Raw genomic sequence first — 25,355 nt, 5'->3', positions numbered from 1 at the left:
TATATATATGTATCTTATTATGATTTATGTGGAAATTGATCAATTTAGTTTTGTATTTTTGATGCTTAATTTGTTGTCTGACTACTTATGTTTGTAATTAGGTCCCCCCCCCATGCTGAAAGCTGCCTTGAGCATGGCTTTAAATGGGAAGGTGGCATACAAATAAAATGATGTATGTATGTAAAGTCTTGCCCTCTGAATTATATGTAAAAATCAAAGAGATAGTTAAATACATGCTTAAAGTTGACATCCTATACACTGTAGGTCAGGAATAGGCAAACACTCGGCCCTCCAGATGTTTTGGGACTACAACGCCCATCATCCCTGACCACTGGTCCTGTTAGCTAGGGATGATGGGAGTTGTAGTCCCAAAACAGCTAGAGGGCCGAGTTTGCCTATGCCTGCTGTAGGTCTTGTTCCTTGAGTGCAATAGGAAAAAAATGGTGGTTCGCGTTGCCCCATTTTCATGCAACATGACAAAGGTTGCTCCCTGCTGCTACTTTGAACAAAACCAATATGTAAAAACAAAAATGTACATTTTCACCACTTGACCCATTTGAGTCCATTTTCTTTTCTAGGCCAAAGTGCCAGATGTATATAGGAAATAGTCTAGAATTTGTTCAAACAGTGAATTTTGCTGTGATTGTTCTTACAGTTCACACCCTATTTATTGCGACTGAGTCTCCATTATAAAATGTACGTCAGTCTTCCATCCAGAGAGCAATGGGGTGGGGGTTGGAGAAGAATGGCTATATTCAGTAAGCCTTTATTCAAAGATTTGTATTCACAGATAGGCCCCACAGCTTTCTATTTAAACCCACAGCACTCTGCTGCTAGCTCTCGACAAAGAACCTCTCCGTGAGTAGAAGCAGCCTGCTGAGCCCAGTGCACTATGGGAAACATCTGTCTAATTTGCAATGTCATTTCAATGGATAGCGTTGGACAGTGTGAACAAAGGCCACTTGGCTGGAATCCGGCTAAACCAGAAGAAACCGAGTGAAGCTGAGTATTTTAAAATAAATTGTGGATATGGCTTACAAAAGTCAGACTTTTGCAACATTACAACTATACCGTCTAGAATAGTAACATTTATAACATGACACCCTGAAAGTATTAATGATGTTTATGAATGGAATTTATTATGTTTTTATATTTGTTGGAAGCTGCCCAGAGTGACTGGGGCAACCCAGTCAGATGGGTGGGGTACAAATAAAATATTATAATAATAATAATAATCTCCTTTTCTGATTAGGTTACTAACTAAGTGGGTATGGGAATGTTGTGGACACAGTTTTATCTTGATTTAAGCAAAGGATCTGACAAAGTTCTGCACTGTATCTTGGTTAGAAAAAGAGCGCTTATCAATAGTTCATTGTCAAATTTTGGGAGGCTTCAAGTGGGATCCTTCGGGGCTGGGATTGATGCTCTTTGACATGTTCATCAATGACTTGGATGAAGAAGCGGATAGAATCTTTATCAAATTTGTGAAGGTTACAAAAGTGTGAGGAAACCTAACACTCAAAAGGCAAGAATAGAATTCAAAATGATCTTGATAAAGTAGAAAACTGAGCTGGATCCCGCCCCCCAATGCCATTCAACAAGGGCAAACGCAAAGTTCTGCATTTCGGACCATAAAAAAAATGCACAGGTATCAGACTTTGCAAAAAGGAAAATAATGAGAAAATGCACTGTGTAGAATGAGAACTTGCTCTGATGCAACATCAACAAACCTTCCTGCAAACAACTCAGAATACTCATTAAATAGCCAACATTGTCTAATCTCCCTGTAAAAAAATCAGGATGATTGCCCAGTATATACATCCTCTGGAAGCATCCTTGGAAACTTAATGTGGAATTGTTGCACTTTGCTCACTGAAATGGAGCAGCCACATGATGTCTTCATCAAATGGTTGTCTTACTGGATTTTCCCTAAGTTGTTTCCATCTGTTTTTAGACCACAGATAATCTGGCCCAGTCTCATTTCGAGCTGGGAAGACACCTAAACTTGGCTTCCTCTCTACGTGAAGTTCAAAAGCATGGCTTTGCTCCAGCCCCCCCAAAACCTAATAGGAGAGCATGATCTGCTGGAGTTTTAATGCTGTGAGCCCTACCATCTTATACTCAGCTTGTGTAAATGTGTAAATAAAACCATACATCACAATGATACCACCATCTCAGGTAATCTTCAAAACCTCTCACCACTCAGGAGAGAGGGATGCAGATAACATAATGTACTGACATTTATCAGCTTTATCAGGCCAAATTAATTCGCAGCCATAATCTGACAAGGAATGCTGCTGTTCTTCAAGCTCAGGAGAGCAGAGTCACAGCAGGTAGTGAATGGAACATAAGTAGGGAAGCAGATACTGGAACTCAATTCCCCACTCGGGTGTTGCGCTTGCATCATCAACACTAAGTCTTCTTAATTCCCTCTAATAGTTTCCAGAAGGCTTTTGTTTTGCCTTGATACAAACAAAGAATACAGTGGACTCTGGCTGGGCTTGCCAAGAGCTCATTCATGCAATGGTAGGCTAATGGGAAAACAGAAAATACCCTTTTGATACTATAGGGATATAGTAAGATGTATCTCCTTGCTACACCTGGCAGCTATATTGCTATATTTTTATTATTAATTTATTATGATTTATATTATATTATAATTATTATTATATTAATATATTAAGAAACACTGCTCGACTCTCTCACTTCCCAGCTTGCAGCTTTCCTTCTACCCAGTGCATTTTTTAAAAAAGAAAAAGACTTCATAGTACTCACCATGAAGTACTTACAGTAAGTGCTACACTTTTAACATTTGGGGAAAAGGGTGCCAGTACTGTTTACCCTTGAGCAAACTCAGAAAAAAGCATTGCTCCTACCTCACATCACTCCAGTTCTCGGCTCTCAGACTTTGTCTTTCTAACTACCCACCAGCTGGGGGAGGGGCCTCCACCTTTTTGCCATCTTGCACAGATCCACTTCCTTTGTTCCGCTTAATGGCCCATCACCCAGGCTATCACTTCACCGGGAAGCTATTCCAAGAATTAGAAGTGGGGCTCAGGCATTAGAAGGGTCTTGGCATACAGCCTTCTCCCCCCAACTCACAACACTATAAACTTATATTCTAATACTATTTTTAAGAGTTATATTCCAATACAAGTATCAAGAGTGAAAAATATATGTGCAAAACTCAAAAAGGATCAAGATTGCACTGATTGTGCTTTGTTTGTTTGTTTGTTTGTTTGTTTACTTTTTCTCTGAAGTCTCCAGAGAAATTCAAACTCATGGCTAGGTCATACCAGACTCTACACTGCATTAAATCCTTTTGGGACTAAAGAAAGAGGAAAGAAAGTATTGGAGTCACCATGATGTTAATGCAGATTCTTTTTAGAAATGCCGGATAAATAAACAATTTCACTATTTGTAAATGGATATATGCTAACAAGATTTTCTATAGTATCCCTTTCTTCATGCAGCCATTTCCCATATGTTTATAGACTGCTTCCCTGGACTTTTCCAATATATTCAACATTTTGATTGGGGGAAAGGGATTTAAATAGAGACTTTGGGGAAACATTGAAAAGAGTAGTTTTGGACTAATGCACTGTACAGCTGACTACCTCCTATATCCAGTGCTTTTTTTTCCTGGGGGGACGCAGGGGCACACATACCCCTAAACATTTTGTGAATCTAATTTTGGCCTTATTGAGGTGCAGTATTTCAATACGAGTAGGAAAATGAGAGTACCCCTGACCATTTTTTAAAAGAAAAAAAGCACCGCCTATATCTATATGAACTAGAATGCAGAAGATTCCCTCAAAGGAAAAATTGTGGGTTGTCTCATCTATCTATCTATCTATCTGTCTGTCTGTCTGTCTATCTCTATCTATCTATCTGTCTATCTCTATCTATCTATCTATCTATCTATCTATCTATCTATCTATATAATTTTTACTGACAGATGAGAGGAGAAAGCAGCAGCTTCTCTCAGTAACAGTGGCGTAGTGTGGGGGGTGCAGGGGGGCCCGGCCGCACCGGGCGCAACATCTGGGGGGGGGCGCTCGCACTCGCACTCGCAGCTCTCTGCCCTTACCAGGTTAGGGGGTGCAAATTACTTGCCTTGCCCCAGGTGCTAACAACCCACACTACGCCACTGCTCAGTAAGATACAGTGAAAAAGTAGTTTACCTTTGCAGTCGAAAGGCTAATAATGTGCTGGTCCTTTTCATTGGTGACAATCTCTGTTATGCTAAATAAATGTCCCATCAGCTTCCCCACTGGCTTTGTATTGATGTTAGGATGCCACAAACGAAGAATTTTATCATCTCCTGGAGAAAGGAATGGACCAATGAGCCTGTTACCTGGGCTGTAAAACAACTCAAAACTGGTAGAGTTATTAATATACTGTGGTATTGTTGTTATTGTTGTTATCATCATCATCATCATCATCACCACAGACTGGTACATGATATGAGATTATTATTATTACCATATCATTTAGCAGTTTGTGGGGGGCAGCGGCAGTGCTTACACTTGTATGGTTATTATTTTTTCTATGCATCTCAAACCAACATGTTGCCATTTTAAGATGTAACCTCCATTTTGGAGAGTGGGAAAGCTCTTTGTCTGTCCGTGTTTCTTTGAGCTATTAGCCTGTCAGAAGCAAATTTGTGGGATTTGTATTACTTTCTTCTGTAGCTGCATGTAATACTGTGTTGATATTGCAAGTACCACATGGGAATTCTTAGCTAACTGATCTAATGGGGGGAGGGGAGAATTCTGTTTCCTCTCTATGTCCTTATTCTTGCTTAGATAACTGTATATTAAGCACCTCTGTAGTAGGTGTTACGTGTCTGACCAGCACAGTCACAGATTGTGCAGTGCCACTCTGGGTGGTTTTCTTCTAAATATTATGCAGAGTTAGTTGTTGGCCTCGATTGCTCTTGAGGGACAATGGAAGAGTCCACCACTGAGGGTTAAGTCAAACTGCTGGAGAGTTACAGTGCCAGCTGTAGCTGCTGAGACTGATACAGCAAAGACATATCTTATTGCAGCTGGGGCAAATGAAGGCATCCAGTTTTGCTGTTATGGATGCATCATAGCATTTCTTCTCTCTGGGCTACTCCCAGAAGGCATTCCTCCTGTAGCCATTGATGTGGATACACAACCTGACTGTCTCCAGGCACTGTGGTCATCTGCAAGGAATTTCCACGGCAAGGTCGGTGTTGCCTTCATTTCACATTTGCAGACATCTTTATAGCAAAGTTGGTCTGCCAACAGGCATGGTGCCTCAAGCCAACTCCCCGTAAAGCACATCCTTGGGGATCCTGCCATCTGCCACTCTGTGTACATGACCAAGCCAGCTTAGACATCTCTGAGACATATGTGCGAACATACTGGGAATGTGAGCTTGGAAGAGCACATCTTTGTTTGAGACTCTGTCCTACCATGTGCTGCCCAAAATCTTCCTGATGCAGCACATACGGAAGGCATTGAGGCGTTGCTCCTGGCGGGTAGTGAGTCATTGCCTATGACTCATTTCCATATAAAGCAGCATGCTCAGCACACAAGCCTGGTAGATCTTCATCTTGGGAGTTGTTAGCATCACATTCCTCCATACCCTTTTGGAAAGATGAGCTATTGCCTTAACTACCTTGCCAATATGCTTGTACAGCTCAGTGTCAATGGAAGTTGCTGGTTATGCTACAGCCTAGGTAGACAAAATTGTCAACCACCTTAAGCGTGTGGTCACCCATGCTGCTGTGTGGAGTGCTGGCAATATCATGAGCCAAGATGTTGGTCTTCATCAGGCTGATGGTGAGGCCAAACTCCAAGCAGGCTTGGGCAAAGTGGTTGATGAGTCTCTGTAGAGCTTCCTCAGAGTGTGCTGTGAAGGCTGTGTCATCTGCAAACATCTCTTGGATGAGAACCCACTGCACATTTGTCTTGGCATGGAGACATGCCAGATGAAACAGACCCCTGTCGCTTCTTGAATGCAAGCACATACCATCTTCAGTCAAACTGAAGACATATCAGAGCAATAGAGAGAAGAATATCCCAAAGAGACCTACTGAAATTAGGGTTAAGGTAAAGGGACCCCTGACCATTAGGTCCAGTCGTGGCCGACTCTGGGGTTGCGGTGCTCATCTCGCTTTATTGGCCGAGGGAGCTGGCGTACAGCTTCCGGGACATGTGGCTAGCATGACTAAGGATCCATTAATTTCAGTGGGCCTTCTCTGAGTAAAACTTAGTTGACTACCACCCTGTGACACTGGAGTCTCTATTCATCATGTTTCATGCAGATCTGGTATCCTTCTCCCATGCATATGATTCCTTTGAACTTAACAAGAGCCAGTGTGGTGTAGTGGTTAAGAGCGGTAGATTTGTAATCTGGGGAACCGGGTTCACGTCTCCGCTCCTCCACATGCAGCAGCTGGGTGACCTTGGGCTAGTCACACTTCTCTGAAGTCTCCCAGCCCCACTCACCTCACAGAGTGTTTGTTGTGGGGGAAGAAGGGGAAGGAGAATGTTAGCCACTTTGAGACTCCTTCGGGTAATGATGAAGTGGGATACCAAATCCAAACTCTTCTTCTTCCTCCCATCTTTTTTAGGGGGAGCAACTGCTACCCTGATAGTGACTGCAGAGGTTTTAAGGAACCATGCTCTGTTCCTGACACCTTATCACAGTGTCAGCCTGTTCTGACTAGGACCGATTGATCCTCTGTTGAAAAAAACAGGCACATCTAGAAAGCAGGTAACCAAAGAATGTATAAATTGCTCAAACTAATACTTTGTGACTAGCTATTTTAGACGGGTGTGGCTGGTTTACTGAAATGTTTCAGTAACACAATTTAAAAATGATTTATTTAGCACCTGGATAGTCTCTGGCTTCAGCATGTTTGCTGTTAGCCTTTACGGCAAAGGGCTGTGCTTCATTTCCCAGCCATGTGTTTGGGAAGCCAATTACAATACATGTACTTGAAAAGGAAAACCTGCTGTCAGTCTTTACAGATGCACGCCTTGCATTTTAAAGAAAAAATCAAGGAGGTCTAGCATAATGCTAGTTTTCCCAAACCATTCATCTTCTTCTACTTTTCCATTACTGTCCCTAGGGTAAGGAAGCAGCCACCATGTTTTGATGAATAACCTGAGAAATGCTTATACCAGCCTTTCTCAACCTGGTGCCCTCCAGAGGTTTTTGGGACTCCAACTCCCATCAGCCCCAGCTAGCATGGCCAATAGTCAGAGATGATGGTGGCTGTAGTTCAAAGCATGGGGAAGGCACAAAGTTAAAAAGGTTGTTTTGTATCACTATTATGTCTCCGTGACTAGGCATAAGACTGTACTCAACTTCCATTGAAACTTCTTTGAGTTCCAAGAATAAAGCTCTGTTATTTCTTATGCATCTTTCATCTAAAATGTCAGCCCAGCAGGCAGGCAGTAGGGATGCTTTTTTGGTGGTGTTGATGATGACACATGGAAGCAGCTGTCCCTCAAACAGAGAACAGTGTGACGATCAGGTGTGGGTAGGTGTGAATGGAAAAAATCATAAGCAATTACATAGTTCCCTGTATTTGTCAAAAAACAGCATGTGCTATAGAACTGGCTCGGAGAAAGTGTTAGGCAGACTTTGAGCTGCGTAACAATGTATAAAAAGGATTTGAAGGCAGCTAGACATCTGCAGCATTCATTAAATTTATGACTTCTAAGAATTATGTTGACATGAATGATGAGCAATAAAAGAATACACTCTCTGTTCAACCTTCTTCCAATACTTCTGAGCAAAATGATGAAAAGACAGTTTTATCAGCAAAGGTTTACTGAGTTATAACTTAGTTTTTCAAATGATTTAAAACAACATTATTCCACTGACAGGCAAGACTTGACAGCACTTTATTAGAACTGTACGGCAACAGCCATGGACAGCCTAGCAATTAATACTAAATATAAATTGCTTTTAGTCCCAAGTATTAGTATTTAGGAGCAGCTGACTCATTTCTTAAATAAGTTCTTGTTTTAGTTGCATGATCAATGCATTCAGCAAATGTTTGTGTAATTCAGTAAAAAATATTGCTAGGATGTCAATTTTTATTTTACAGGGAATAAGTTGTTGAATATTTCAGCCACACTCTCTCTGCTAATCAATAAGAGGATATCGGTAACCTAGCTATATTTAGCATCAGACATTTTTATTTTTCTCTGCTGATTGAGATTCATATAGTGCTATAGCTGGACCCAAATGTGCTCAGTTTTAGACATACGTATTGGCCTGAATATAAGCCTCACTTTCCCCCCAAATTCTGACCATGAAAAGTTAAAGTGTGGCTTATATTTGCGACCTTACAGTATGCAGCCAGGAGCAAACAGCGCCCCCACATAGTCCTCCATCCTCTCCCTCAAGGCCAGGAAGGGAGACAGCGAGGAAGGGGAAGGGCCGCTGGCAATGCAGCACGGCTCCCTCCCCACCCCCCCCCCCCAATATGCAGCCTGGAATGGAGTGGCTTATATTCGTGTATTTTTTCTTTTTTCTCCCCCCTCCCTCCAATTTTAAAGGTGCGGCTTATATTCGGGTGCGTCTTATGTTCAGGCCAACGTGGTATTTCTTGTCAATTATTCCACATGCTCACTGCTGTTCAACAAACAACACTGCTGATCTGAACAACTGGAGGCTCACTGTGATGCTGAATACTAACCTAGCAAAGCCTAGGTGTTCCACCTGCAATTTGAGATGATTATTTCACTTTCTCTATAACAAACCTACAGAACGTCATCCCAGGCATGAAACTAGGAGAAACACCAACAGTCTGAAATGATGCTATATAGGAAGACTATGTCTACCGTCTGCTTCTTCCTCAGATTAGAATATGGCAGGATTGCCTTGATGCTGCTACTTCATCCAGAGACTGATGTAAATTGCAGCTGGTACATTGTTGTCAGGATGGAGCACAGGAAGGCAGGAAGTAGAGTTATACCGAGTGAGGCATTGGTCAGGCAACATGAGAACAGGCCTTTTCTGTGGTGGCTCCGCACTTGTGGAATGCTCTCCCCAAGGAGGCTCACCAAGTGCCTTGGAGAGCCAGTGTGGTGTAGTGGTTAAGAGCGGTAGACTCGTAATCTGGGGAACCGGGTTCGTGTCTCCGCTCCTCCACATGCAGCTGCTGGGTGACCTTGGGCCAGTCACACTTCTTTGAAGTCTCTCAGCCCCGCTCACCTCACAGAGTGTTTGTTGTGGGGGAGGAAGGGAAAGGAGAATGTTAGCCGCTTTGAGACTCCTTCAGGTAGTGATAAAGTGGGATATCAAATTCAAAGTTTTATTCTATCTTTAGGAGGCAGGCAAAAACATTCCTCTTCCCCCCAGGCCTTTGGCTGCTTAAGCAAACTGTGGCCTTTTAACCTGTGGGAGGTATTGTTTTTGTTTGTGGTTATAGTATGCATTTTTGTGTTTTTATGTTGTGGAACACCCTGGGATCATTGGATGAGGACATTATAGAAATAATAATAATAATAATAATAATAATAATAATAATTTATGTTTTGTAGGCAGCAGCAATAACATTGCAATTATTTAGCAACCGAGAAATTTTGGAAACGATCACCAAGACTTATTTAGTAGACTGAAGGCATTTTTACCTACCCCCAGTAACAACAATATTGGCTTTTCCACAGTATGTGAAAGCGTTAACTCCCCTTGGTACTGAGAACTCCCTAACAGGTCTGCAATGACAAGAAAACATTTGATTAAATAAGGTTATAAAGTCTTATGCAAGGGTGGTAGCCTGTTCTCTGTTCCAAAATGGAAGGAGTAATGAGTAACATTAGCCAAAGTAGTACATAATTGTCCAGTTTTTTGTTCCCGAAACATCACCAAGGAGCCCTCGGAGCCAGGATCAGATCCTTACTCCAGGTTCTGCCTAGTGAGTCCTCAACCCCTCAGGGAGGAAAGGACCCCCCCCCCCATCACAAAGTCCCTTCAGTAATATAAATTGTAAATTCCGTCTGCTGTCCCTGGGCTCGCCACCAAGGCTGGAAGCTCAGACATCCTTCCACACCTAACCCTTTCTCACAGTTCTTTCTCTTATGGCTCTCACTCTGTCTCCTTGTTTTATCTCTATAACCCCATATAAATAAGTATTCTGCTCTGCTGGCTTTGCTGGGGCAGAGGCTCTGTCCTCCTTTGCTCCTTAATTTCTCCTTCATTCAATAAGAAGAAGAAGGGCCACAGCTCAGTGGTACAATCCCCAGCACCTCCAGGTAGGGCTGGGAAAGAAGCCTGCCTACAACCCTGGAGAGCCACGGCCAATTAGGGCAGACAGTACTGAGTTAGATCAACCAATGGCTTTGTCACGGTCCGGCTTACGGGCGGTCAAAGTCCCGGCTGAGGATGTTGGGACTGGGGGCAAGACGGCAGGGTGGGAGCAGCAATAGGAGCTAGGAAGCCAGGAGTCAGGAAGCCAAGGGTCTGAGGGTCAGAGAGCAAGAAGCCAAACGCAGCAAGGCAGGAAGCATGTTGCTGTGGCAAAGAGCCAAAGGGAAATGCTGACCTTATATCCCTTCCCGGCTCTTGCCACCAGGTGCTGTGAGTTACCAATCGGCTTCACCTGTGCGGCTGCGCCTTACCTCTTCAGAACAAACTTAGGAAAGCCCCAGTTCTGCAAAGCCCTACCAGTCACAGTGCCTGGCTCCTGCATGCACTCCTGACAGGCTTGTCTTGGTATTAGGCAACTTCCTATAGTCCTATGTAGTGGGAGCAAACCCTTTTTTGTATTTGACTCTACATTGTGTGTGTGTGTGTGTGTGTGTGTGTAAACTTTATAATGTTATGGTATTCATTGTGTGTTTGAATGATATTGGGGGGGGATGATAGTTAATGCTGATGTTTGCTTTTTTTCTGAGAATTATCTATTTGTTTATACTTTATAGCATGTACTATATCTTCTTTAGTATTATAAAAAGACAAAAATTTTCAAATGACTGTTGAGATTGTAAACATGAAATTTCATTAAAAAATTAAAAAATTGTCCAGTAGCACCTTGGAGACCAACTAAGTTTGTTCTGGGTATAAGCTTTTGTGAAGTGTGCATGCACACGAAAACTTATACCCAGAACAAACTTAGTTGGTCTCTAAAGTGCTACTGGACATTTTTAAATTTTTTAAATTTTTTTTGACTGCCTCAGACCAACACGGCTACCTACCTGAATGAAATTTCATGTCACTTCTAAGGTGTACAAGAAAGAAACCAATATTTCAGACCAACAGTGCGTCCTAATTTGCAAGATAGTTGTATGAAAGATCACTTTGGTAGGCTTTAGATAACTAATTTTGATTTCATTAAAAAAACCCCACAGGTCATATAACTCACAATTCCTTTAAAGTTTTCAATTTGACTTAACCCATACGTGTGACTATCTGTATGAAAATAATATATAGTACAGTAAGGACTTACGTGTTGTCTTCAAGTCTTCTCAGGTCATCCAAAACCAAAGAATGAACACTGTCCAAAGAGCAGGATCCAAAACAATTCAAGGCCGGAAAGTATTTGACTTTAACAACCCAGTCCTCATGTAGCTTGCGTCTAATGCTGGGAGTGATAAAACAAAATACTAATTCATTTATCTACATATATAAGAAACTGAGCTCAAATGGAATATAAATTATAATCTCTATACCAAGTAAATAATTTGAAATGGGATTCTTCATGGTTTGCTCTAACCGTAGCCTACTGATGTCAAGGAAAACCTGGCCCATTGTTCTATACCAGGTATCCCCAAACTCAGCCCTCCAGCTGTTTTGAGACTACAACTCCCATCATCCCTAGCTAACAGGACCAGTGGTCAGGGATGATGGAGGGCCGAGTTTGGGGATGCCTGTTCTATACAATATTTATGTTCTCTTTGTGTCAAGAAGTGTGGAAACTTCCCATCATGGGCTCTATTTAAAAACAATAACTTTCAGTCTCAATAATGAGAATTGTCAAAGTATCTGGACTTACCTTTTGAATTTCCTAGAATCGATAACCATAATTTGTGCTTTCTTTTTAGCTTTAGATTGCTTTAGGCCGAAGTCATCGCTGGTCATGGTATACATATTTACGTATCCCCCGTCATCCCCCAGTAAGATGTCATCCTTCACTAGTAGTTCTGCTGGTCGCTGAACAGCACAAACACAAATAATGCAATGTTCCACGGGTTTGATGATAAAACAATTGTCCTATGAAATAAAGCAGATTGTCGATTAAATGTTTTGGCATTTATTCTATTAATCCACCAATAAGTATTCTTGCCTTAAAGATGCTATTCAGAAAATCATGTGAGAAGATAGTTCGAAAGTCCTGGCTGCAACCTGTGAGAAATATATCCTAGCTTGTCAAATATGCCTAAGTAGTACACAAACCTTTTCAAACAGGTTCAGTTTCTGCCATGCTGCCAAAAGCAACTGACATTCCTTAATTAACTCTTCATAGTTATTTTTGCAGCATTCCTGAAGGTCTTGTGTTACGTAATTCTATAAGTAATGCACTAGTTTAGTAGACCAATGGAAATCAAAATTATCCCTTTGTTTCCCCCACCCCTCCTTTCCAGTATCTACTCCTATAATTTCTGTTTTTGCTTTATTTGTTTATATGCAGCCACACTTCCACATTCGTTTCTCTGGTGCTGTTGAAGACTGCATAGGATTTGCTAGAGTTAACATGGTATCATCTGCGTAGAGCTTTATTTTTTGCTGTTTTATTTATCTGTATCCCTTTAATCTCTTGATTCTCCTTTATCTCAGCAGCTAGTGGCTCAATGGCGGAAACAAATAATAAAGGGGACGGAGGATGTGCTTGCCTTGTCCCTTGAAATAAATATACTTGATAATATGCCATTCACAAAAACATCTGCTTTACAATCAGAATAATAATAATAATAATAATAATAATTTTTATTTATATCCCGCCCTCCCCAGCTGAAGCCGGGCTCAGAGCGGCTAACATCAAATGTATAACACATTAACATAAAATCAGACAATCAATTAAAATACATCCTCAAATCAGATCAGGATCAGAATAAAATCCAATCAGATGGCAACCCGCAGATTAGGGTTGGGGACCTTAAATGTTCACCAGGCCCAACTGTTTATGCTGAACTTATATGGGCCTGTGAGAAAAATTGGGAGGCCACTTTCATGCAAGTTCTTATGAAAGGGAAGAGGGAGTCAGACTGAACCCCGACCAAAGGCATGGCAGAACAGCTCCGTCTTGCAGGCCCTGCGGAAAGATGTCAAGTCCCGCAGGGCCCTAGTCTCTTGTGACAGAGCGTTCCACCAGATTGGAGCCACAGCCGAAAAAGCCCTGGCTCTAGTTGAGGCCAGCCTAACCTCTCTGTGGCCTGGGATCTTCAGAATGTTTTTATTTGAAGACCGTAAGTTCCTCTCTGGGACATACCAGGAGAGTAGTTTGTACAAGTAGTTTGTACCCCTGAGTTATACTTATGCCATAAAGAAACAGGTTTAATATTGACACCCCCCCCCACTAAATAACCTGAGAACTGTAGTTCTATAAGGGGGACACTAGGGACCTGTCAGGAGAATTCTCAGCAATATCAACAAACTATGATTTCCAGAATGCTTTGGGAGAAACTATGATAACTATCCTGATAAAAGAATTTTGTGTGTGTGTGTGTGTGTGTGTGTGAGAGAGAGAGAGAGAGAGAGTGAGAGAGAGAGTTAAGTGAAGTGCTGTAGCACAGTGGTAGAGCAGACGCTTTGGGTACCTGTCTGTGACCAACAGAAGCTGTGACCAACAGAAGCTGGGCCATTTAAAACAGTGAAATGGTAAGGAAGAATTATCCTCACCCCCAGTGCTGTAGTCCCAATCTAGTCCCCTGCTGCTACTTTTAACAATAACACCCCCCAAAGTTACCAGACTGTCCAATCACAGATTTCCCATGTCAAGTCTATTTTTGTCCTAATTGGACAGAGAAGCTACAGCTCTCTTGCCCAGGCTTATATCCCTTCATGATCTGATAGGATATTTGCTGCATGTAGGAACTGAATCCAGTCTCTAGTCCCTATACAGCTGCTTACTAGCTATAATGCTTCAGTATGAGATATGCTAACAAGAATGCAGAATAGTTCAGTTAAACTGTAGCACAATACCAAAAAAACAATCTTTGGATTTTTGTTTTGTCCCCCTACCCCCAAAACGCATATGCACATACACACACACTTGCATGACTCAGTGTCTTACCATGGCAGTGCCCTGTGTTTTATAATCCCAGATGATAATGGTTCTTTCCGTCACAGCAACAACACGCTTGAGCTGACTCAGGTAATCACATCCAGTGATCCAGGAGGTGTCCTGGTTATAGAGAAACGTTGGCAGAATCAACCTCTTTGCTAGTTTGCAACCTTTATCTTTAACTGATGTCTGAAAGTCTCCTTAGGAATGATTTACGGAAAGAAGAATAATTCAAGGAATATTTACAGTCGAAGTATCAACTACAACTGTAAAAGTTGAGTTTGCCAGAATTTGGTGATAAAGTTGTGTTTATGGAATTACAAATATTGTGCCAGTGGAATAAAGATGTGGAAGTATTTTAATGATTTATAATATAACTTTCATGGTTGACTACATGTGCATCCTAGCTTTTCAATATCCCTAGAATCAAGCTGAAATTGAAACGTTGACTGTTTCAGACATTTTGTAGTTGCTTGCATCCGATTATGATGGAAACCCTTTAACATTTCTGCGCCTCAAAACAGCTATAAATTAATTTCATATTGTGTGTGGGTGCTACACAAAGATATATTGCCCTATGCTCTGCTATTTGTATAGAGCAATTTGAAACGCTAATGGATTCTAAATTAAATTTAAGAGGCTATAGCTGTCAAAATTATTGCAGAACCTCAAGTTCTGTTTACAGCCTGTGATGATTATGAACCAGATCTAACTATGTTAAAAGAGAATCAGTTGCAATGGCAGAATTATATAATTTGTGTCCAAATGAGTACAGCAAGGAACCGGCAGGCCTGCTATGGGAAAAATGTTTATAATAAGAACATAGTTCAAGTAATATGATCACCTGGGGAATGCAGTCAGAAGAGAAAATTATGCTGCCTCATAATCAAGAGCAGGGAAGAGAAGTTATCCTAATGAATCGATTTATTACTCACTGTTGTGCCAGCAGCAGCTGTTGGACATTAAATACAATAATCTCTAACTAGCAAGCTCAACTCTCTTCAAACAACCTGGCAGCAGTTAGTCCCCAGATAAATGATGCACCTAATCTGAAGGAACCTCTCTCTGTCTTCAGACGCCTATTATCTCCAAACGGGATTAGCAGCACAGCATCAAAAGTTTGTGGTAGTTTAGATGGGTTTTCTGAACCAAAATGGCAAAAAGGTGTTCCAAAAGGGAATGTGCAGTGCATTCTTCATTGTAGCGATGGGGAAAATCTATACGGTGAATGAATGGATGATGCGAAGGTGGACTCCCTTTGTAGTAGCGGGAATAGCCCTGACACAATATGGCAACTACATTACCTGTATAGTTATGTATACATTTCAGTTAAGTTTGGTTTCTCAGCATTTCAGTAAAAAAAAGAAAAGAAACACAGCTGCATAACTCATACTGTTTAAAATGAGATAACTTTGTTTGTATGTGTGTAAATGCACAGATCTGTATCTCTCCCCCCCCCCCATATACAAAAGTAGAGAGTCTTTCATCATTGGTACCATGATTTTTAATAAATAACTACTTGGTAGTCTTTGAACAAGTCACTTGCATGTTTACTCAGAATTGTTCAGCGGACTTACTCCCAAGGAAGTATATTGCAGCCACACTTTCCTAAACTGCAGGAAGTTGTTGTCAGAATACAATCAAGTTTTCAAGAAATGTGGTCAGTGCTTTATCCAAGCTTTTTTTGTAAATTAAAGATGGATGAGTAACTACCAAAGTAATCTTATTGCCACTATTTACGACTCAAAAAATAGGTTTGATTTCATGAATTACATCATAATAATATATAATATAATAATTTATTATGTATACCCCGCCCATCTGGCTGGGTTTCCCCAGCCACTCTGGGCGGTTTCCAACAGAACACTAAAATACAATAACCTATTAAACATTAAAAGCTTCCCTAAACAGGGCTGCCTTCAGATGTCTTCTAAAAGTTTGGTAGTTATTTTTCTCTTTGACATCTGGTGGGAGGGCATTCCACAGGGCAGGTGCCACTACTAAGAAGGCCCTCTGCTTGGTTCCCGGTAACTTGGCTTCTTGTAGCGAGGGAACCGCCAGAAGGCCCTCAGTGCTGGACCTCAGTATAGTTCACAAACCCAGCGTAGTTCACAATGCAAAATTATATGGGAGCTTCAAATACAAACATGTACAGGTACTTGTTTCACTTCACTGATGTCTAATTCGTAATTGAATTTTTGAGAAAAAGAGTCAACTTACGGGAATGCTTGTGCTCGTCAGGATCCTCATCTGGAAAATCAATGAAAAAATCATGGAAGTAAGTGAGATACAGTTGCAAGAAAAATAATACTATTTAAACTCAGGTTGGTGGCAACCAGGTAAACATTTCAAGAACCAGGTAAGGAAGTGTGAGATGCAGTCACAGTTCCCTCTGATCCGCTCTCAGAATACATGTGTGGCTAGAGCATGTTTGCGACAAAATCAAAACCACGCAGAGCACACACAGACATTGTTTTAGTAAACTCACAGTGCCACAGTCTCATATACAGTGCTTCCTTGGGTTCAAAATGAGGTGCCCATATCCAAAAATGAGGTGGTTGCCATGGGCAGCATTAAAAGAGGTGGCAGGATTCTATACCAGTGAGGATTGTCACCAAAAACACTGCTTATATATATATATATATATATATATATATATATGAGCTTGATTTTTGTCTTGCCTTTCTTTCAATTTGATACAGTCAGGATGTTAAAAATAATTGAACATGGATCTAACTATAGAAAGATGCTCATTTTTAGGAATCTGCACTGGAAGATGGCTGCAAATTTTCTAGTAACTGGTTTCCAAAAAAACTTCCCAATGGCAAAGTTGTTAATCATTAAATTGGCTGGTGTACTTGAAAGTATCAAAGACATTGCTTTGCTTTCCCTGTGTATTGTTTGTGACAAACATCCCTGAAGCATATTCAAATATTTGCAGTATGTCAAAGGCTTTGAACTGAACTGTTGCTCATGAAAACACATCAGACCTAACATCTGTTGCCTATGCTCTAGCAAGCTCTGTGTTAGATTACTGCAACACATTATATGTGGGACTGCCTCTGAAGATGGTTCAGAAACTTCAGCTGGTGCAGAATTCAGGGGCCAGGTTGCTCACTGGGGCAAAACGGGTTGAGCATGTAACACCAAACTTGGCCGGATTGCAGTGGCTACCAATCAGTTTCCAGGACCAATTCAAAGTGCTGTTTTTTACCTGTAAAGCCTTAAACAGCTCAGGACCATGATACCTCAAGGACTGCCTCTCTACAACCAGGCCTTTGGTTGATTAAACAATCTATGGCTTTTTAAATGCGTTTGTGGGATGGGGGTTGTTGGTTTGTTGTTGTTATGTATACATGGTAGCCCAAAAGTAGGCATACAAACAAACAAACAAACAATTTTTCTTTACTGATATTGTGAATGATGAGAGCTTGAGTAAAAAACAAAGAAAGCGGATTCTAAAGCAGTATACCAGCTTTTGGGCCACCCTGTATTGTATTTTCATTTTGTAGTTTCATGTTGTAAACTGCCCTGTGGTCTTTGGATGAAAAGCGGCATCCAAATTTAATAAACAATGTTAAGGGACTTTTCACACAAGTGCCTCTTGTTTCAGCTGGGTTTCAACTGCAAAGAGAAACCTCCCATTTGTCAGAATGCTCATTCACAGTCATAGAATCAGAGTTGGAAGGGACCCTGGGGATCATCTAGTCCAACTTGAATATGCACCTGTCCCATACGGAGATCGAACCTGCAACCTTGGCATTATCAGCACCACGCTCCAACCAACTGAGCTATCAGTTAAGTGGTTTATTCTCATGTGTGATTATATCCTTAATAACCTGCCAAAGATGTAGGCACACTATATTAATGTGACTCAAAATTTCCGTGCAGAGCTTTCAAAAAGTAAGGTAATATTTTTTTGAGCTTTGGAAATGAAATGGAAATACTGATGTCAATGTGACATCAGTGGAAAATCTTAGGTAGCAGCTGGGACCTCTCGGAGGGGGATTATTTTTTAGAGCAGTTCTTCATAGAACTGTGAAAGAGATATAATATACAGGAATACTGGATAGGTTTCCCCCCACATTCCTTCAGTAGTTCCCAAATGTCTCAGCCTTGCTTTAGTATTTAATCACCTGCAAGGATCTTTTATTATCTTGTACATGCCTATGATGCGTATTGTGTCCTAATTAAATTGAAACCCTGGGTGTGTTTTGCTGCTTGGAAACATTACTGCATAGTCACAACATTTCATAGGCTACTTGCACAAGAGCTACAGAAGTATAAAGGTAATAAACAGCACATAGCCTCATATTTGTGCCTTCTGCCAGGGTAGTTTACTGCTGCATTTAAACAAAGGATGTTGCATCCTTGGGAGATTTATTAGCATAGCTTTTCTTCCCCCTCTTCAACATCTCACTTAAACGGGTTACAAAAAAAGAAAAAAGGATGAAATACAAGTGGTAACTGCCAACGTTTTATGGAATTGATTATTTAGAGACAACATCTTCCAAGACAACAATGCCCATTTACACCACAAAGCGCTCATAACCCACTTACTTTCAGCAGCCAGAAATACCATAACCAGGCACTGGAGAGACCTGTCAGGAGTAAGCATGGACCAATGGTACCAAATAGTATGGGAAACAGCCCTACTAGGAAAATTAACCAATAAACTGAAACTGAGGACAAACAGAAGAAGACACCTTTACCCCGGTACGGCTCCCCTTTATCACATACACAGCCCAACAAGACAATGACAATAATCCACCAACAGCATACGAATCAATATGGCTAACCTGATCCAAAACACCCAACCACCCCACTCACACACGAAAGCAAAGATCACCACAGCCAAACACAAACAAACAACCACACCCTGGGCCAACCCTAACCTCTCTCTCCACCAAAGGAACACAAGTGAACAGTAGAACCGGCACGAGCAACGCTGACACCAAACCCTACATACATTAAGCAAAATAGAAACATCGCCACCCGACCCCACCCATCTTCCCCCCCTCCACCCCTTTTCTTCCTAATGTCTCAACAAATGAAACTGATTTGTAAAAATGTTACATGGAAAAAATATGAGAGACATTACACATACTTCTGTAAAACAAGAAAATCTTTAATAAAATTTGACACATGGGTTTTCACCAGCTTACCAATATGTACATAATTTCATGACCTCCACACACAATTCATGCACGGTCATACTGATTCCCATGTTTGTACACTCCTATACTCTAATATTCTGTTTTAGGAAAATGGGAAGCTTCCAGTGGTAGTTCCCATTGGGAAGGAAGGGAGGCCACCAGCGGGTGGTGCCTAAGCCCATGATGGGCAAATGTGGAGCCAACCAATCCTGATTTTGCCCACATTCTCCTCCCTTCTGAGTTCTGCAAGGGCAAAACTGAGAACCAAAAGGAAAAAGGCGGCAGGCATTGCCACCCATGGACAGGTTATAAACAAAAAGGTAGGCAGGTGGGGACTGATTGAGGGCAGGAGGAGGATGGTAGGGCAGTGCCCCATTTGCCCTAATGGACCAGCCTCTGACAGAAGCTGCCTTTTCCCAAGTTGGATAATTGGTCTACCTAGCTCACTACTGCCAGCACTGAATTGCCCCTGCATTTATGACACAGATGTTTCTTCTAGGTCTACCTGGAGCAGGTAAGGAGCAGGTACGTAGAACTGCCAAGTTTTACATTCTTAGCAGTTTCCATCACATACTTTGAAAAGAATTCTGGTTACATCGTTGTTGTAAATTCCATTAGAGTTTCTTATGTCATCCCAGCAGGTCCCTCCACAAAGATGTGAGGCTGGGGTTGGGTGCCGCTTGTCAAAGCCCTTTTCCAAAATGCCCAGCTGCAGGCTTTTGCTATTCTCTACAAGGAAGGAAATGGAGGACCCTGCTGTGGAAATGGCTCGACTTGTTAGACTGAACCTGCTCCTGGAGACCTCAGCCATTGACCATCAAGCTTGCTCCTATCTGGATGATCCTAAATTTTTACCTGCATAACTCCCATCTTTGTCATGATAGAGTGTTGGGATGCTGAGAACTGGTTTCTAAGTCATACAATTTTTTTGAACAATATGTATTAAATGTCTGTGTAGGCTACTCATTTTTCTGAAAGCCTTTGTCTGAATGAGTGGGAAAGGATGGGTGCATTATGTTTTAGAAGGAAGAGAAAGCAAACAATATACCAAGAGCTTCTTTTCCTACTAATGCATCATCCAAACTAAGGTGGCCTGGGCAATAACACATTTTCAGTTTGTGCAATGGCCATTTACTTCAATTAAGCTTCCACAGAACACTTTCTAGTGACCTGTTCTTACTTTGTTTGAATTTGGGCCTGAATAAAATATGAAAATTGTATTAAATGCCTACGTATTTCAGGAACCTGAAGCCAGATATCTCTTGTATGGCAGACGTTTGCTTGACTATCTCCCTCATATATAACCAAAGGGCAGATGCATTTACAATTGTAATTAGCTGTTCATATTAGAAAGTGCTCTGTACCATAGAGAAAACAAATCTGGTTTGCTTCAAAAATTACCTGGCTGGAGAAAACGGACAGCATCCCTTTTTGTGATGCTACTACTAAAAAATCCAGCTGTGGTACTTTCACTATGCACTTTATTACATCACGTCTCTTGACTCCTGCCAAAGACAAAATACATTCTAAAATCTGAACAACAAAACTTCTAGGAATTAGGTAATGCACATAATTAGTAACAAGGCGAGATACACATCTATATGGAATTTTCCCTAACAGACATGTCTTTGCAGAGGAATTTCCCCTAATATAATTCATTTTAGAAATTTGTAGTTTTCACTAAATATATGCATTTTAGTACATGTTAATTGCTGGATAACTACACTGCAAAATTGTATGTAATTGTTTTGGAAAGCGCAAATTAGGGAGATCCACCTTTAAATGTGAACAAATAGAATTTCTCCCCCATCCCTACTTGTAAAGAAATGGTACAGTCCAGAGGCAAATATACCAACTCAGTGAGAACTAAACTGATTTTTTTTTTTAAAAATGTTTTTATAAACTTTTATGCCAACTTGTTTTTAATGATTTATTTTAAGTAGATAATTTCTATTGTTCTTCATGACCTGCTTAGGGCCTTTCTGTTGAGTAAGTGGTATATACAGGTAAATGTTGTAAAATAAAATAAAATAAAATAAAATAAAATAAAATAAAATAAAATAAAATAAAATAAAATAAAATAAAATAAAATAAAAAATAAAAGTAATGGCTAAAAACCAGTGAGGGCATTTACAATAGAATTACAAGCAGTTTTTGTCAAGGGCAGTTCATAGGTGAGTACAAATGAACATATGGTTGCAGCAGAGCCATAGAATGCATTAAAAATGTACAACATGGCATCTTTGGAGACTTATGAAAACATACTTTTATAAATATAAAAAAGCATCATGCTCTGATTTTGAACTTCTGCTATATTAACAATATGATCATATAGGGAGTTTCTTGGGTGCGACTTTGGTGATGCCAATGGAGGGGTTTGCTAGTTGTCTTTTGGCTGGAGAAAAATGCAGCTCAGAGTTACAACAGAAATGCTGTGATTTAAAAAAAAGAAAATGACGAACTGTTTGGGAAATCTACTTTAATTACATAAGAGTCTAACAGGAACCCTATAATAGCAGGCACAGTTCAATCCTGGGCAGGTCTATTCAGACATAAACATTTCTGAGTGCATGGAGCTTTCTCTCCAGCAAGTGTGTATAGATTTGCAACCAGAAGCTGTTCACTGAATGGGTGGAGCCACTACTCTGACTTCCCGGCGGGCGGGCTAATGTTGCTTACTGGGAGAGGAGGAGGGGCAATATATTGTTCTGCCCACATCTGATGACACATTATGCAGAAGTTCAATAAGGGGAGAGAACATTAAAAGATCCTACCTGCTTTTGAAATCCGCTGCTTTTTGGATACCAGGAAAACCATATTTTCTTCATCAAGCTGCGCAGCAAGAGCATCACCCTCCAGTATATAATATCCAAAGATCTAAAACAAGCCAAACAAAATGCAGCACCACACAATATTTAATGCTGTATTGTTTTTAACACTTGATTGGGAGGCTGCCCAGAGTGGCTGGGGAAACTCAGCCAGATGGGTGGGGTATAATTAATAATAATAATAATAATAATAGGAACCTAAACTGCATGGAGAAATGATGACATATATTTAAAACTCTACATATATTTGAAAGTCAGTAGTAGTCAGATGATGGCTAGAACACAGGTGGCAGAAGACCCACTACAAAGATGACTAGAGCACATAACCATCAGGGTGGTCCATTGCTGTTGATGTCCATATCAGTGTTTGGCACCCAGGACACCTTAGAAACCATCCCAGAGTTGCTTGTTAGGCATTTTGAGGATGAAGTCGTTGATCTCTGTAGCTAGCTAGATGCCATGACTGATGCATTCTCAAACAAGAATTCCAATGCTCCATCAAGCCATGTTTTATGCAATCAGTTTCAAGTTTTGCAGCTTAATGGTATTGACAGAGTGCCTGTGGGTATGTGCCCGATGACATTACCTTTGGATCCTTGTCTTTCATGGCTGATTCATGCTAGTTGGGTGGGGAGGAGGGAGCCAGCTCTGTCACTGGAGGCACACGTGGCTAGATGTGCCTTTTGCCACCTTTGGTTGGTAAGACAACTACAGCCAATCCTGGATCAAGATAGCTCAACCACAGCTGTCCGGCCTCACAGTTGGATTACTGCACTCTGCTCTATGTGCCGCTGCCTTTGGGGTTGGTTTGGAGGCTGCAGCTGATACAGAACGTCACAGCTAGGTTGCTTGTGGGGCAAACTATTAACAGCATGTAGCACCTTGCTTGTGGGATTTGCAATGGCACTCAGTCTGCTACTGGGCCAAGTTCTATACAGTTCAGGACCAGGTTACTTGAGACAGAAGGGTATTTAAATATATATATATATATATATATATATATATATATATATATATGCTGCTTTTGCCACAGTTATATTTATCTCTATGTATGTATGTGTGTGTCCTCACAACTGCTTCACTCCAATAGAGAATGTGATAGACTGAAAGATCAACTCTGGGCTTTTCCACAGCTAACACTACAGACATCTTTACTCTCTAATGCATCACTTCTAAATGCTGTTAATGCAAGATAGAAAAGTGTAAACATTGGAACCCAAGGGGTTATGTAGAGATAAGGCATGCATACTTTCAAAATTAGAGGAATCTTGAATTTATTTATTTTTTTTAATAATATTTATTAGAAATTTCCAATTACAACAAAATAAAAAGAACAAAACATCCCAATTTAAAATCTTATTTTCAATAACATCTTTCCAGGACTTCCCCTCCCTCCCCCCTCTTGTATTCCAATTCTTACAAATAAATTCAGCAAGTTCTTATCCCAGTTTTTGAACTTATTATCATTAGCCCAATTTTAAAAATATTTTCCCATCCCCTAAAATCGACCTGTTCCCTTCCGCGCGTTCCCTCCTTTAATATACAATACAGATTAAAGTAATCAGATATAATTAATTAAAATAAAATTATAAAATATAATTAAGATAATCAAATATAATTTTACGCCCTTTGGATTCCAAATTTCCCTCCCGCCTTTCCCGGTTGCGTTCCCAATGTTCTTCAACGTCTGATGTCTTCCTGGAGCTCCCACATCTATCTAGGCCATAGTCCTTTACCAGTCATCTTTAATTTCGAATGTCCAATCTTGGAAGGAGTCTATCTCAAAAAGGCCCATTTCTTCCATCCAGATTTTTATATTTAGGAGTAAAAGCTCCAATTTTATTTCTTTAGACCTTTCAAATCTGGATGTCCCAAATGTTCCCACTTCCAACTTTGTCCAATTCTTGTTGTTCTTGTTGTTCTTGTTGGTCTCTCTCCTCCTTTTTTTCCCCCCCCTGCTCTCCTGCACAAATGTTCTAATTCCAAAAGCTTCTAATTCCTCTGCAGAGGCTCTGTTATTCAGGAACAAAACATTATGCCAAGTCCCTTCCATTCCTCAATAGATAAATCTATTGTCTCCTTTAGTGTGTAGACCTCTGTAGACAAAATAGTGTTCCATTTCTGAAGTTTCCCAGGAGATAAAAAATTCTATTCAAGTTCCAAGCCAACAATACTTGTAATATCCCTCAGCTCCTCTAGGTGGATTGCAATAACTCAATTCCCTTCCAGATCATGCCCACCAGTCAAAATAACTTGTTATTCCTTGTTTTAAACAATTTATATCCAATTTATAACAAATGTAAGCGGCAAAGTCCTCGTAACAAAGTTCTCTTTTTTGTTCTTCCGCTTTGACAGCTCTTTGACAGCTGTCAAAACCTCTCTTTCTCTTCTCCCGGTGCTCTCACAAATCGCTCCCAGGATTCCGGGGTGGGGTGGGGGTGGGGTGGGTTGCTTTTTAATTCAATTCCACTTTTCTCCTCCAGCTCAGTCTTATAATTTTCCATCGCGAAGTTAGTAACTTTGTCAAAATAGGGTTGCGCTCGATCTTAGTTGTCAAATCCTTTACTTTAACTCCTCTACGACGGGGGGGGGGGCTGACTTCCTTTTTGCGCCTCCCCCGTTCGCTCCGAATTTTTTTTAAAAAAATTTATCCCCCTTTTTAGTCCAGGTTCCAATTACTCACGGGTTATTCTTTTAAGTCCAAATTTTCAATAGAAGAAGTCAGCGCTCTCCGTCGAATGGCATGCGGCTTCGCTCGGCAGGGGAAGCAGAGGACTCAAAGCACCACCCCCCCTGTCACCCGTTCCGCAGCCTTTAAAAAGGCTCCTTCGCGGGTCGGGGGGGCGCAAAAGGTGCCAGCCGAGTCACCATGTCCATGGGTTTCAGCGCCCATGGTTTTTGAGGGTCCCCGCGTCGCCGGCGCGGTAGGACCCAGCCCCTGCCGAGCAGGCTCCCTCCGGAGCTCGGAGGGAGTCCGCCATTCGGCGATGGCGCCAACCCGGAAGTGCTAGAGGAATCTTGAATTTAAACTCTATTTTCCAAAACAAGGCTTGAGGGCATAGAAGGCAACTGTCCGGTCACCACTGCCACACAGCACATATTGTTCAGGATGAAGTGTCAGGAAGTTGACCATTTTCCTGGTGATGAATGGACCAA

General features: G+C 41.1%; 1 protein-coding gene across 1 annotated transcript in view; it reads right to left on the bottom strand.

Moving 5' to 3' along the window:
• WDR64 (WD repeat domain 64) overlaps positions 1-25,355 on the bottom strand; it is a 65,215-nt gene that overhangs the window by 33,829 nt on the left and 6,031 nt on the right. Inside the window, exons 3-10 of the mRNA XM_081856354.1 lie at positions 22,146-22,248; positions 20,773-20,876; positions 16,436-16,465; positions 14,225-14,335; positions 11,987-12,204; positions 11,441-11,575; positions 9,631-9,710; positions 4,185-4,324 (exon numbers count right to left, since the gene is read on the bottom strand). Coding sequence (XP_081712480.1) covers positions 4,185-4,324; positions 9,631-9,710; positions 11,441-11,575; positions 11,987-12,204; positions 14,225-14,335; positions 16,436-16,465; positions 20,773-20,876; positions 22,146-22,248 — 921 coding nt within the window. The remainder of the gene's footprint in view (positions 1-4,184; positions 4,325-9,630; positions 9,711-11,440; positions 11,576-11,986; positions 12,205-14,224; positions 14,336-16,435; positions 16,466-20,772; positions 20,877-22,145; positions 22,249-25,355) is intronic.

This window comes from Podarcis erhardii, assembly GCF_964252035.2.
Source record: "Podarcis erhardii genome assembly, chromosome: 3".
NCBI lineage: Eukaryota > Metazoa > Chordata > Lepidosauria > Squamata > Lacertidae > Podarcis > Podarcis erhardii.
The sequence above is the reverse complement of the archived record's forward strand: the minus strand, read 5'-3'. Positions and strand labels throughout refer to the sequence as shown.